Source organism: Danio aesculapii, chromosome 7 (assembly GCF_903798145.1).
Source record: "Danio aesculapii chromosome 7, fDanAes4.1, whole genome shotgun sequence".
Taxonomy (NCBI): Eukaryota; Metazoa; Chordata; class Actinopteri; order Cypriniformes; family Danionidae; genus Danio; species Danio aesculapii.
In genome coordinates, this window is record NC_079441.1 from 23,959,716 (window position 1) to 23,974,873 (window position 15,158).

A 15,158-nucleotide genomic window follows, 5' to 3' on the forward strand; every position below is an offset into this window, starting at 1 on the left:
AACTGTTAAAAGTTATTATTGTGTAAAATAAAATAATACAAATAAGTGTATTACAATAAATATATTGAAAATAAATAATATTATACATAAGGTAGTGCATCCGGAAAGTGTTCATATTCATACATTTTTTGTTACAGCCTTATTCCAAAATGGATTCAATTAATTTACTTCCTCAAAACTCTACACACAATACTGCATAATCACAATGTGAAAAAAGATTTTTTTAAATTGTTGCAAATTTATTAAAAATAAAAAACCTGAAAAATCACATGTACATAAGCATTCACAGCCTTTGCCGTGAAGCTCTAAATTGAGCTCAGGTACATTCTGTTTCCACTGATCAATCTTGAGACGTTTCAGCAGCTTAATTGGAGTTCACCTGTGGTAAATTCAGTTGATTGGATATGATTTGAAAAGGCATACACTTGTCTATATAAGGTCCCAGGGTTGACAGTGCATGTCAAAGCACAAACCAAGCATGAAGACAAGGGAATTGGCTGTAGACCTCCGAGACAGAACAATGCCTCAAAGCACACTGCCAAAATATCAATGGAGTGGCTTCAAAAGAACTCGGTAAATGTGCTTGAGTGGCCCAGGCAATGCCCAGACCTAAATCCCATTGAACATGGCTGTAGACCGTCATTTCCCATCCAACCTGACAGAGCATGAGAGGTACTGCAAAGAGGAATGGGCAAAAATTCCCAAAGACAGGTGTGCCAAGCTTGTGGCATCATATTCAAAAAGATTTGAGGCTGTAATTTCTGCCAAAGACACATCAACAAAGTATTGAGCAAAGGCTGTAATACTCCTGTGCATGTGATTTTTCAGGTTTTTTATTTGTAAAAAATTTGCAACAATTTAAAAATTTTTGGAAAAAAAAAATGTGGAAAAAGTCAAGTGCTATGAATACTTTCCGGATTGACTGTATAATAATACATGTAAACGCATTAGATATATAAAAGAGAATGACAATTGTAATGCAAAATTAACAAATAAATAAAAACGCAACTGCAATGTCCTGTGTATATGTACTAATTAAAACATAATATAATTTTAAAAAGTAACAATATGTGATGTGTAACCTGTTCTATATCTGGCTGAAGGGGGCTGTAGAGGGGTCGCGTCTCGACATGTTCAGGCACCAAACCATGCCTCCTCAACACCAATAGAGCCAGACGCTCCATCACTGGTCCCAAGTGAGGGTTAAGAGGTTTCCCTTCATCTGAAGTCAACCATAAGGTCATTGTAATTCACATCCACATTGACACACAAGCTCCAAAATGTAGAGTCACTTCAAACTTCCATCTTTTTTTCAGCTTATAACAGTTTAAAGAGCCCCTATTTTGCATTATTAAAGGTCATATTTTGGTTTTGGGGGTCTCCAACAACACGTTGATATGCATGCAAGATCAGAAAACACTTTCTTATAATTGAATTTATTTTACCTAATTATCTCAATGATTCCCATATGATTCGTTTAGCGATTCATTTGTTCCCAAACCCCTCCTTAGCGCGAAGCTAATCTGCGCTGATTGGAACGATGACCTAGTCTGTTGTAATTGGTTGACTGCGTTCAGCGCGAGATGGAGAGTAAAGCCCACCATGGCTATGAAGTAGCAGAGAGTACGTGAGAGCCCAATGCAGGAATGCAATAAAGCATGTTACTCTACTCTTAACGCTAACCCCAATAATAACAAAGAGACACATTCGGTATTAACGACCGGCAAGTCCCACGTTGCAGCATAGGTTATTGTATCAAAAATCAGAAAAATGAAAGGAACAAGCACAGCACTAGGTTGGCCATACTGTGGTGTTGTTGTGAAAATGGACTTTAACCCTTTGCTGCCCGCAGCCGAATCTCCGTCTGTCAGTGATCATCATCTTCACGTCATGATCAGTCCAGTGATCCCCTGCGCTCCGCTAGTGTCTAAAGGGAAAACGTGTTCACATTTTACCGGATCTGGAACTACATATTTGCTGATGTACCATATCGACGTCGATGCATTCAAACAAAAGATCCGAACCCAACATGATGAATTTATTAGACTCCGAGTGACTATTTCATTAAAGAATCAATAGTTTTAAACACCGTTCACTTTCAGATCTAAACCTCAGCTGGATGTTTTCGTTCACTTAGTGCTGTGCTACTCACTCCATGGAAGGTCATTTTCAAAAACCCATAATAGGGGCTCTTTAACAATACTAAAGAAGATTCATCATACTGCTATTTTCCGTTCAAACTATGAAATGGAAACAAAACGTAACCTCTGATTCGATATGAAGAACATTTGGGCATCGAGTTTTATGAAGTCCAACAAAAAAGCAAACGTTCATGAAGCATTCCACTTAAATAGTCGGAAATGTTTATCTTTCCCCGTTCCTCTGATGATGCGTTGATTTCATTGCTGTTGATCTAAGACGAGAGTTTCCCCTTTCGAAACGCAAAAAGTGAGAGCGAGAGAAGCAAAAATAAAAAAATAAACGCTCACTGTTGAGTTTATGGTTTGAAACCCTGTGTCACGTCCCTCAGGGAAACACAGTCGGAGTCTGGAGAAACAAGGAAAAAGACTGAAGTGGAGGAAGACAATTTGTGCCATGAAATGCCCCAAATGGCCACCTGATAATTGCTTTGACGCGCGGGTTACTGCAGTTGCGTGGGCCAAACAAAGAGATGTAGTTTTCCTCCACCAAGAGACACAGGAGCATGAGGTTGAAGGAGGCGGCTGTGTTGACCTTGGCTGAACATGCTTGTATGCTAGTTCGCCATAAATCTGAAGCCGACCTCTGGTCCCAAAGCATCATGGAATTGGAAAATGGCTGGAGAGCTTGGCTTTCTGTAGGCCCTGTGTGACATATGACTGGTAGAAAGGAGGCTGCGAGACTTGAAGGGGCTTCAAGGTCAAGCCAGATGTGTTGGGAGGATCTGATGGAGGTTACACATCGCTAACATCGACTAGCATAACTTTGCATTATCCTCCCAAAGGCGCACTTTGAAACAGAATGGACGTCAGGTTGCTGTGGCAAGGAGTGATGTATTTGCTGTGAATGAACGACTATGTCAGAGGTGCTGTATGTTTATACAGGTCCTTCGTCTTTACAATATCGCACTTGTTTTGCTTCACACAGAGGAACAACTCATTCTTTCCGCTTATAGCGCCCGAGTAGAAACAGCCAAACGCCTTCACCGACAGCTCTGTGATCCCACACACACAGATTTGATGTATGGCACAAGCCGAGACATATATCGTTATTCTTTTTCTGTCAGTGTTTTCACAGAACCGCAGCCGATCTCGTGCTCGGCTCGCTTTTTTTTAATGACGGAAGATGTGATGGAGTCGGGCTGCTGCTTTGATTAGCTCTTACTCGTGACTAATGCTTTCAGCAGCTCCAAAGAAAAGACTTCCACTTTCTTTTTTCGCCATCCAGCCCCGCGGGTTTGATAGGTCGCGATGCTTGCGTTCATTCGTAGGTTTGCACTCTCTATCAAGCCACTTTTTTGATAACGACAATCCCAGAATTAATGCTTAATATCAGCGGTAGGAAACTAGGTTTAGTCAAAATGTGTGTTTGAGACACTGACCAAGGTCTGCGACGGTGTATTCGTGTCCTCTGAAGTAGACTCGATCCTGCTTGTAGACGGGGAGTTTGTAGTTTCGCCTCTCACACAGACGATGAAGGAGCTGAGATGGTTTAAGTTGATCTCGCCACTGGTTAATTCCTGACCTAGAGTCAGCACATAGAAAGAAAAAAAAGTTCATTTAGAACACAAAATGGTTCTTTAGACGATGAGAAGAGTAATCATCTTCCAACTATAAATTAAACAACATTTCTTCATTGTGCAGAGCCATATTTTCTTAACTTAATAGACTTCTCACTACACTCTAAAAAATCAGGGTTGAATCCACTTAGTTTTGGCTAAAAGATAAACAAACCCAAGTTCTGTGTCCAGATTTTACTCAACTGAGGGTAAATCTATTTAATATTTTCCAACTATTTCTTTAGAGTGAAGTAATATATTTGTATTTGTTAACAATAAAATACTTGTATAGTATTTATTATTCTTAATGATAATTTCTATAATGATCACATTTGTTCCACTGTACCGGTGATGTTGGAAAGTGTATTAGTCCAGAAAACTGAACAATACAAAAATGCCACTTGTTTTAGTTGAACCCTGGGCGCCAGACAGAGATATCTGTCAAAATAACATTAGTAAAAATACTGCGGCTAGCCCTCACCACCAGTTACAAAAATTAAACCCAAAATAAATAAATAAACAATGTGAAGCAGATAAACCACTAAGACAAATGACTGCTCAGTTTAAATAAAAAATCTGTATTTTACAAATTCATGAACATGCAATGAGCAGCAAAGATTAATAAAGGGTTATGGTATGAAATATTACTTATATGAAGAATCTAACTAAGGATCTGAGAATCCATGTTGCAAACTTATATGCGTGTTGCTTCAAGAAAGCAATCATTTATTAGTGTTGGGTTTTATTTTCATTTGTTTATGTTTATTTATTCTTCATTAATTTTTTTTTTAATCATATGATCATTATTTATTTGTTTAATTATCATTATATCAATTTATTGATTATTAGTTAATGATTTGATTATTACTGATTATAACTGTTATTTTGTTATGTGTTTATATTTTATTATAATTATTTTTTAATAATTATTGCTTCATTCTTTCTTTTTTCCACATTGTTATAATCTTATGACTGGATCCAATGGATTGAATGGATGAATGGATTCAAGCGACACTTGTTTTTAAGAGTAAGAGATAAGAGAATGTCTCCATTTCAAGATCTATATTGTCTCTGGACAATGTTGTGAAGCAGTAATTTTCCATCGCTGTTGCTTGCGGTATAAAACACTTGTTGAATTTATCCTGGTCAGACAAAGTATAAGCATTGAATCATACGCAACTAAATTATTCAACAGACTCTGCTCTTTCTTTATCATCATTACTTCTCTCCTGCCTCTGCTCCTCTTTAACTTTCTCAGTCAACTCCTATATTTATAGGTGACTGTTAATTCAGTTGAATACTGGTTAACAGGTTTGGCTATTGGGTGGCTCTTCTGGCTTGTTGTCTGAATACCCAACGAACCGGACCTTTTCTGACAGGATCTGGCATCCGGGGCTAGATCTGATTTATCTGGCATTAAGAGTGTGATCTAACAGATAGTTAAGGTGAACTAATATGTAAATAATGTAAACAAATGAAACCCTATGGGCAGTCTTTTCATGATTTACATATAAATATAAATGAAAGAATATGTCATGCGTACAATCATGATTGAGACTGTGTGAACCAGAAAACAACTATTACACCGTACAAAAAATGCATTACAAAAAGCCATGACAACAAATATTTTTATGTTACTTAAACTTATTTTAATAATTAATCATAACTAAATCATACAACTTATACAAAAAGTTTACCTTAATGTGTTAAAACTTCATCTGAATCAACTAAAAATAATTATTTGAAGTGTATCTGAAAAGTCAGAAAAAACTATTTTGTCCAAGCTGGAAGACTAGAAACAACAACCTAAACAGCTTGGCCAGGATTTGAGACCAACTATCTAGCTTAAACTGATTAAACCATTTTTACTGAGTCAGAGAGGATCACAGGAGCTGAGCATCAGAATTTAATTGAATCTAATGAGACTCAATGATCAAAGGGTCTAAACATGTTCCAGGAGATCCACTGTCTCACAGAGTTTACCTCCTACCCTAATTAAACACACCTAAACCAACTAATCGAAATCTTTAGATATACTAGAAACTTCTAAACAAGTCTGTTGGAGTTGGTTGAAGCTAAACTCTGCAGCGCTGTGGCCCTCCAGGAGCAGAATTGGACACGCATGGGATATTTCATAGATAAACGTACACATTAATTTCCTGTTCTTTACAATTTTCATAAAGACTAATAATAAAAGGCAGATGAAAGGAAATAGTATGACAAATAGGATATCTCTTACAGACAGTAGGACTGCGGAAGGCCGCAGCGAGCACCATGACGAGACAAGAAGCGGTTCTCCAAATCAATGATGGTCTCTCCGATTTTCTCATCTTTAGTCACCATGTCGTAATCGTACAGCGTAATCTTCAGGTCTTTCTCAAGAGGCAGACAGCAGGTCAGCTCAAACATCCTACAGTAAATGAGATGCAGAAAACACACTTTGAATATGTGTCAGAAATAATTTTGCTTAACAAGGCCTTAATTCACAATCTCAGTATTCTGTCATCACTGAACCACCAGAACAAACGTCCCTTCTTGATCCAACGTCAAGGCTCTTAGAATAAGGGAGTCCTCATTATTATGAGTGTGGCGACCCCTGCTGGTCTGCTCCATCCTTGCAATGAAGCGTGTTCCTACATCTGCGTGGTGCGTGTGTGTATGTTCAGAGGCCGTGAAAAAGAGAGAAAACTCACTTTCCAAAGACGGGCTCCAAAGTACAGGGTATGTAATTGTCGTGGTCATCGACTGATTTCTTGCCAAGCGTGATCTTAACGTAGGGGTCACACTATGAAAGAACAAGAAGTGCTTGTTAGTATGTGTTAACACAGCCACACACTCGCACGTATATACTATAAGCGACAATATCCAAAACAGAACGCCCTCGTTTTGTACTTAAAACAAGTGCTCTTTGCTCTCGCTGTGGAAAAAGGCAGCAAATCTCTGTGATCAGTGTGTGTTTCACAGGCAGCGAGTGCATGTGTGAAATGTTCCATATCATAACTCCTGGCCTGAGTAGGTGATGAAAGGACGTCATCTTAGCATATTCGCAACTAATGAAGGGAAAGCCCATCTGACGCAGGGCCAGCGGTGGTGGCGTGTTGGCCAGGTCGATTGAGAGTTTATGGTTGTGGGTAAAAGGGTGGCTCCATGTTTTCATAAAGCAATTTTTCGGCTCGCTCTTATGACTCTGGCACTTGCAGAGGATTCGCAAAAGACTCGTCTGGCCGGTAAAAAAAAAAAAAGACAGATATTTGTGAATGCCTCTGGCGAAAAAAACAAGGGCTGTTGCAACAACCTTGAGTCATTTAGAAAATTGAACAACTGATTATTTTGAATGTAATATTTCAATTCTGTTTTACTTACCTTGCCATTGGCATCTTTGGGCTGTAACCCAAAAGCCTGAATGACGTAGATGCGCACCAGGCACTCCTCTATACCATTCGGGGGGAGTTTGCGAAACTGACGTGTGGGTACAGGCATCGAGGGATCATCAGGCAATGGATAGATCTTAAACGAACCCTGAAGGAGGACGAAACAGGAGTCAGAGTAACTCATGGTGTAATTTAGTTTTACTTTTTTTTTCTGGAGACCTGCAGTCTGGGCCCTCCAGACAAACCTCAAATTACACTTTAATCCCTCAAATTTACTTCCCTCAAATCCTACTAGAACTAGACCAGTTGTAATCTAAATAAACCAGGAAAAAGCATCTACGCTCTACAAATTAAAGCTTCCAATTAGAACCAAAATGGGATTTACGGCCATATGTTGGATGCCTAAAGAGAATAGTGCACATAAAATGAAAACTTATAATGAATCATTAACAAAATGATAAAAAACAGATAAATAAAAAGTATTTAATTCGTAATACACTAGTAAAATGGAATACTTTTATTGTTTTTTTTTTTTTTTTTTGCTTTTTAGTGGTAGGCTATTGACCTTAATCTTTAATGCGGAAGTGCGCTCATTTTTGCTATTGTTTTAGAACTTCCGATTCAGTTGCCTACGAGACACAAAATTACTAGGAATAATAAACAGCAGAAATAGGTTAAACTACTTGTTCTACCAACAAGTGTTTGCATGACTATACAGACAAAGCTATTTTAACATCTAAAAATCAATGGAAGTGAATGAGACTGGAAGTCTTGAACCCAAAAGATTGAAATGACTGTGCCCGCTCGTACGCGAAGAATAAGGTAAATAAATGATTGTTGTATGGTCTAAACTTTGTTATTATTAACTAAAGCTAAATGAAAGATTTCAGTGAAATGAACCCTTAATAAAACGTAAATACTTAAAAAGAAAATTAAACTTTAAACAAATGCGTAGGCAACGCAGTGGCGCAATAGGTAGTGCTGTCGCCTCACAGCAAGAAAGTCGCTGGTTCGAGCCTCGGCTGGGTCAGTCGGCGTTTCTGTGTGGAGTTTGCATGTTTTCCCTGCGTTTGCGTGGGTTTCCTCCGGGTGCTCCGGATTCCCCCACAGTCCAAAGACATGCTGTACAGGGGAATTGGGTAGGCTAAATTGTCCGTAGTGTGTATGGATGTTTCCCAGAGATGGGTTGCAGCTGGAAGGGCATTCGCTGCGTAGAACATGTGCTGGACAAGTTGGTGGTTCATTCTGCTGTGGCGACCCCGTATTAATAAAGAGACTAAGCCGAAAAGAAAATGAATGAATAAATGAATGACAAAAGCGTATATATAAAAAGCGTATAAATACCTCATCAAGATGGCGCCGCGGATGGCCGCTTCGGCGTGGGGTTCTCCAGTGTTTGTACTGTTTTTGTTAGTCTGTCCTGTTTTATGTTTGTCAAACACGATCAGTTACACCAGGGACGAGCTGCTGAACATTCGGCAGTGCACACCAACTAATCAAGAACTGGATTTTGATTTTTGTGGCGTTTTGCGGAACATTGTGGTCGGCGGAGCAGCCGCATTGTGGAAACGCTACAAGACGCGCAAGCGTGGGAAGCGAGCCGGCGCGCTCGTCAGGCTAAGACAGCGCGGCTTCAGAACGGCGCTGCCCAGCATTCACCTGGCGAATCTCCGCTCTCTTCCTAACAAAATGGACGAACTACTTCTGCTCACATGCAAAAACAAGAACTTTAACAACTCTGCTGTCCTGTGTTTCACGGAAACCTGGCTAAACGAAGCCATTCCGGACAGCGCATTAAACCTACCGGACTTTCAGCTGTACAGAGCAGATCGCGATACGGAGTCAACGGGCAAAACGCGCGGTGGTGGGACATGCTTTTACATCAACAGAAGGTGGTGTACGGATGTAACTGTGTTAAAGAAGATGTGCTGTCCTGATGTGGAAGTGCTTTTCATTAACTGTAAGCCGTTTTATTCACCAAGAGAGTTTTCCTCGTTCATTCTCGTCTGTGTTTACATTCCACCGCAAGCACACGTGAGTACTGCACTGCAACAGCTGGCTGATCTGATCACAGAGACAGAACAACAACACCCGGACTCTGCTTTTATCATACTTGGGGACTTTAATCAGGCAAAACTCACACATGAGCTGCCTAAATTCAAACAGCACATTACATGCCCCACCAGAGGCAATAAAATTTTGGACCATTGCTACACCACAATAAAGGATGCATATCGCTCCGTCGCCAGAGCAGCTCTAGGACTCTCCGATCACTGCCTGGTTCATCTTATACCAACTTACAGGCAAAAACTTAAAACTACTAAGCCAGTATTAAGGACTGTCAAGAGATGGACCAACGACACAGAGCAGGTCTTACAAGCCTGTTTTGAATGCACTGACTGGGATGTTTTTGAAGCTGCAGCCACAGATCTGGACGAGCTCACAGAGACTGTAACATCATACATCAGTTTCTGTGAGGAGTTATGCATCCCTACCAGGACCTACTTGTCATTTAACAATGATAAACCATGGTTCACACCAAAACTCAGACAGCTTCGTCAGGCCAAAGAGGATGCTTACAGGAGTGGTGACAGGATCCTGTACAATCGGGCCAGGAACACATTGACAAAGGAGATTGGTGTGGCTAAGAAAAGCTATGCCAAAAAGCTGCAAAACCAGTTTTCAGCTAACGACCCTGCATCAGTGTGGAGAGGCTTAAAAGATTTCACTAATTACAAGACACCGTCCCCCAGTATCGACAGCAATAAACATATTGCAAACGAGCTGAATATGTTCTACTGTAGGTTTGACACCTATGACCAGACACCTTACACCCACCCGGACCATCTCCCTACACAGCCATCAACAGCACATCAACACAGCCCGGACCATCGCCCTACACGGCCATCAATACCACATCAACACAGCCCGGACCATCTCCCTACACAGCCATCAACACCACATCAACACAGCCCGGACCATCGCCCTACACAGCCATCAACACCTCCAGCCATCTTCCTCTCCCCCCCTGCTCTTCAGATCAGTGAGGAAAATGTGCGTCAGATCTTCAGTAAACAGAAGAGAAGGAAAGCACCAGGGCCAGATGGTGTCTCACCAGCCTGTCTGAGAACCTGCGCTGACCAGCTGGCTCCCATTTTCTCCCATATCTTCAATAGATCATTGGAACAGCGCAAAGTTCCATCCTGCTTTAAGCACTCCACCATCATCCCAATCCCAAAGAAGCCAAAGATCACAGGACTCAATGACTACAGACCTGTGGCCTTAACATCTGTGGCCATGAAGTCATTCGAAAGACTGGTGCTAGCATATCTGAAGGACATCACTGGACCCCTGCTGGACCCCCTGCAGTTCGCCTATAGAGCAAACCGGTCTGTGGATGATGCAGTCAACATGGGACTGCATTATACCCTACAACATCTGGACAAACCAGGGAACTACGCAAGGATTCTGTTTGTGGACTTCAGTTCTGCCTTTAACACCATCGTCCCATCACTGCTTGAGTACAAACTGGCCCAGCTCTCTGTTCCTAGCTCTGTCTGTCAATGGATCACCAGCTTTCTGACAGATAGACAGCAGCTAGTCAGAATGGGCAAAATCACATCCGACAGCCGCACCATCAGCACTGGTGCCCCCCAGGGATGTGTTCTTTCTCCACTGCTCTTCTCCCTGTACACCAACGACTGCACTGCAAAAGACCCCTCCATCAAACTCATTAAGTTTGCAGACGACACTACTGTTATCGGCCTCATCCAGAACGGTGACGAGTCTGCATACAGACAGGAGGTGGAGCGGCTGGCGTTATGGTGCAGATACAACAACCTGGAGCTGAACACGCTCAAAACAGTGGAGATGATAGTGGACTTCAGGAGAAACCCCCCTGCACTCCCCCCACTCACCATCATGAACAGCACTGTGGCTGCAGTAGAGTCATTCAGGTTCCTGGGCACCACCATCTCTCAGGATCTGAAGTGGGACACTCATATAGACTCTATTGTGAAGAAAGCCCAGCAGAGACTGTACTTCCTTCGTCAGCTGAGGAAGTTCAACCTGCCACAGGAGCTGCTCGTACGGTTCTACTCAGCTGTCATCCAATCCATCCTCTGCACTTCAATCACCGTCTGGTTCGGCTCAGCTGCCAAAACTGACCTCCGTAGACTACAGCGAATAGTCCGGACTGCTGAACGAATCACTGGCACTACCCTTCCTACACTTCAAGAACTGTACTCTTCCAGAGTGAGTAAAAGGGCTCGCAAAATCACTCTGGACGCCTCACACCCAGCACACTACCTGTTCGAACTGTTACCGTCTGGTCGGCGCTTCAGAGCACAGAGCACAAAAACAGCCAGACACAGGAAAAGTTTCTTTCCTCAGGCTGTCTACCTTATGAACAGTTAAATATTCCCCTACTGTGCAATAAATATGTGCAATACTTTCTCAAACGCACTTGTACACAGCACCTTATATCAATATACAATGCAATACTTTCTACACTCGCACTTGTACACAGCACCTTATAACCTGTATATTTATAACAATCTGTACATACAACTCAACATCCAGGTTTCTTCACTAACCGCATCTGTTTAATGTTCATCATTTTTTATTATTATTATCTTATTTTTTCAGATTTATTTTGTGTTGTCACTTGTCACTTTATGTACACTGGAAGCTTCTGTAGCCAAAACAAATTCCTTGTGTGTGTGAAGCACACTTGGCAATAAAACCGATTCTGATTCTGATTCTGTATTGCAAATAAGATTAACTTGAAGTACCACACTGAACTGAGCTAAACTGAACTGAACTTAAACACTACAAACTGAACTACACTGTTCCTATTTACTGTGACCTTTTTATGTGAAGCTGCTTTGACACAATCTACATTGTATAAGCGCTATACAAATAAAGGTGAATTGAATTGAATTGAAGTACAGTATAGAAATGTAATTACTGTACTTTTGAACAATAAATATAAAATTGTAAATAAATAATCAAACAAATTATTCTAAAACAACAACAGCCATAATTTTGCTTTATGCTGACAAAATTATTTACATTATTTTGTGTAATAATTTGTTTAATTTTTAAGCAAACAATAACCAAAATTTGTTCCATAAAGCAAATCAACTCTTCAGCCCTGAAAATCCCATAATAAATCTTCAAGAACATTTTAATCTCCAACAAAACTATACAGTCTCTGCACAAACTCTAAACAACTTAAAAAGGCTATCTGCCCATGGGTATTTAAAAACCATCATTGAACCTTTAGTGTCTGTAAATAAGAAAAAAATAAAACATTTTTGGACATTTTTCACCAATGGCACAAGTCTCTGGAACTGTTGCAGAATGGTCTAAATTAACAAATTGTTCACTGGTAAATTTGACGAAGTACAGGCTGAACCTGCCAGAGGCAAGTAACCGATCAGTTTTAGAAGGCCTGATTCAAATGACGTTTCAGCTCAGCTAATAAGCATCAACACCCATCTCTTGCTTCATCTGGCGCCGTCTGAATGTGCTTTATTTCCTCATGGAGACTTAATGAGAGCACACGTGATAGCGGTTGATAGAAGCTGTGAGGTTATGAGTGACCATACCTTAAACTCTCCAACAACAGAAGGATCTTCGCTGTCATTCTGGGTTCTTCCACGGTAAAGTTTAAACGTTTGACAGAAATCAGCAAATTGCTCAAAGCCTTCAGTCTTCTCCAGTTCTCTGTCATACACCTGAGAAAGGAAGCACAAGAGAGTGAAATATTTTTTATGTGGACCTAAATATGGGCTCTAATCAACCGAAAAGGCTGAAAGGGCACATATTATACACAAGACATCCATTGTTTTTCTTGCCAGAGCACTTTTCTTTTAGAATCTTGGACTCAGGGATCTTTAATTGTGGGTTTAACATTTCAGACTCAAGTCAAGCATCCTCAAATGCACCATTAAGGCAAAGAGATCTGGAAATTCCTTATTATGAGAATGTTTAAAAACACCAATAAAAATGCGCAAAAATGATTTGTTCCTGAGGAAAAATACACTTCTCTGTGTCATTACACAACTTTTAACTAGCGGCGCACAACTCTCCAACTAAACGGCCACCCAGGAGACAACTTAGTGACAAAAGTATGAAGGAATCCTCGTAAGCGAGTCGCTCTGTTTTTCTAGTTGACTCACTCAGGCCCGGTCCCTGAACGTGTGACACAACACACATCACATGAAACCCTCTCCCAGTCGCCTTTGCTCTTTCCCTGCCTTCAATCTCTCCCTCAGGCACCATTAGCTCAAAATAACAGCTCATCTCAGCAGTTTTAGGAAAAGTGTTTCTGTCTGCCGCTCCTCTCAGTGCGTGGGACACTCTCACACAGTGGCAGCCAACAATCGAAGTCGAGTCTCGCAGGTAGCCTTGAGACCAAAGTCCCTGCCAAATGACTAATGGACACGTTTAGATTGGAAAGGTTGGAAAGAGTGGCTAACGCAACTAGCGAGAGAACATGGTGACAAGGGAGATCGTTCACAAACCGGCCAGAGATCGAGGGATGATAGGGAGGTGTGGGCTGGGGGAAAACGGGCCCATGACGTCAGTAACGGAGCCCTTGTCTGCAGTTGGTTATCCCCCTGCGGCAACCCCGACATGAATTCATCGGAAAAGTTGGGAATCTGGCAGCCACGGGCTCTATTATAAATGGATAAGCTTGTGGGAAGTGGGCTGGAGTGGACTGAAGTTGGGGTGAGTGAGCGTTTGAAAGTAGGCATGCATGATCCCGAGGGAGACCACAGAGCTTTGAAGTTAGGCTGTGGAGCTGATGTTTTTGCGACCTTTGATTCTGACATCCCAGCGTTTGGTTTTGCTTGGGCACTGATAATGTCACTACAGTCATGATGAGACTTCTGCTGTTATTTGCCATGTACAGATTTCATACTGCTGGGATCATGTTAGACATGCTGATGGAACAACATGATAATATGTAAACAATGTCAATATTTATTTTAGGGTGATTATTTCACAAAGGTCTTTAATCTCTTTTTGTGCAGAAAAACATCTACTGGTTCTTTTAAGGGTTTAGGTTCCCTGAAAAGTTCACGTCATCCCAAACTGACATGTCGTTCTTTCTTCTGAGGAAGACAAAAAAGAGAATTTTTAAAAAAATGGAGCACAAGATTGGCTTAAATATATATGAAAGCTTTCTTTAGTGTGGGTTAAACACACCAAAAAAAAAAACATAGTGCACCAGAACTGGGGCTACACTTTACTCTTGTGCCGAGTTCAGACTGCATGATTTTAGCCCCGAAATATACTCGCCGACAGGTTTTGAGAAATTGCTGACAAATTGCTGAAATCACAGGTAAATCGGTGAGTAACAATCACACAGTATGAAATATCACTAGACGAGACTTGGAGAGAATCGTCGATGAGTCGCAAACAACTTTAATATATTTGGCATGCTAAATATCTGGAGCTGTCTCCAATTCAAATCATGCCATGTGAAACCGACCGAAAATAACATCGGCGATTACCTACAGCCAATGAGAGAGCAACATCCACTAGTATGGGTATCTGCAGGCCAGCGGTAGGATGGGGGAGAAGTTAAAAGGGTTTCTTTTCAGTCTATTTGGACCCAAGAAATGGAGGAAAAACTAGTGGAAATTTGGCAAGAGCACTCATGTCTAAATGACGTGTAATCTGAACAATACCACAACTGGGTCATAAAAGAAAAAAGATTGAGAGAAATTGCTAATTATTTTCAAAGGCTAGGTGAGCAAAATAAGTTATTCTAATTTTCTAGCCCACTAAAGGCTTCTTTCTCATTAGGTAGTTAATAACAAAAGATTTATGACTTGACCTTGCATTCTATCAATGTCTCTTCTTGCGTGTGTTTGGTTGTGAGACGAAGTTTGCAGACAGACAAAGTTGTCGGCAATTCTTCCTATTTTAAAGTCATGCAGTGTGAAATCCTCTGTTGGCGATCCATCTTGTAGTGTAAACAAAGCAGTGATGAAACACTACCCCAGATAGTCATG

At 40.9% G+C, this 15,158-nt stretch overlaps 1 protein-coding gene across 4 annotated transcripts in view; it reads right to left on the reverse strand.

Annotated features, from left to right (window-relative positions):
- Positions 1-15,158, reverse strand: part of dysf (dysferlin, limb girdle muscular dystrophy 2B (autosomal recessive)) — a 145,939-nt gene that overhangs the window by 19,953 nt on the left and 110,828 nt on the right. For all 4 annotated transcript variants that reach the window (XM_056461356.1, XM_056461357.1, XM_056461355.1 and 1 more), the window contains 6 exons: positions 12,741-12,869; positions 7,121-7,276; positions 6,451-6,542; positions 5,997-6,167; positions 3,581-3,723; positions 1,083-1,222 (listed from right to left, as the gene is read on the reverse strand). In XM_056461356.1, the coding sequence (XP_056317331.1) occupies positions 1,083-1,222; positions 3,581-3,723; positions 5,997-6,167; positions 6,451-6,542; positions 7,121-7,276; positions 12,741-12,869 (831 nt within the window). The remainder of the gene's footprint in view (positions 1-1,082; positions 1,223-3,580; positions 3,724-5,996; positions 6,168-6,450; positions 6,543-7,120; positions 7,277-12,740; positions 12,870-15,158) is intronic.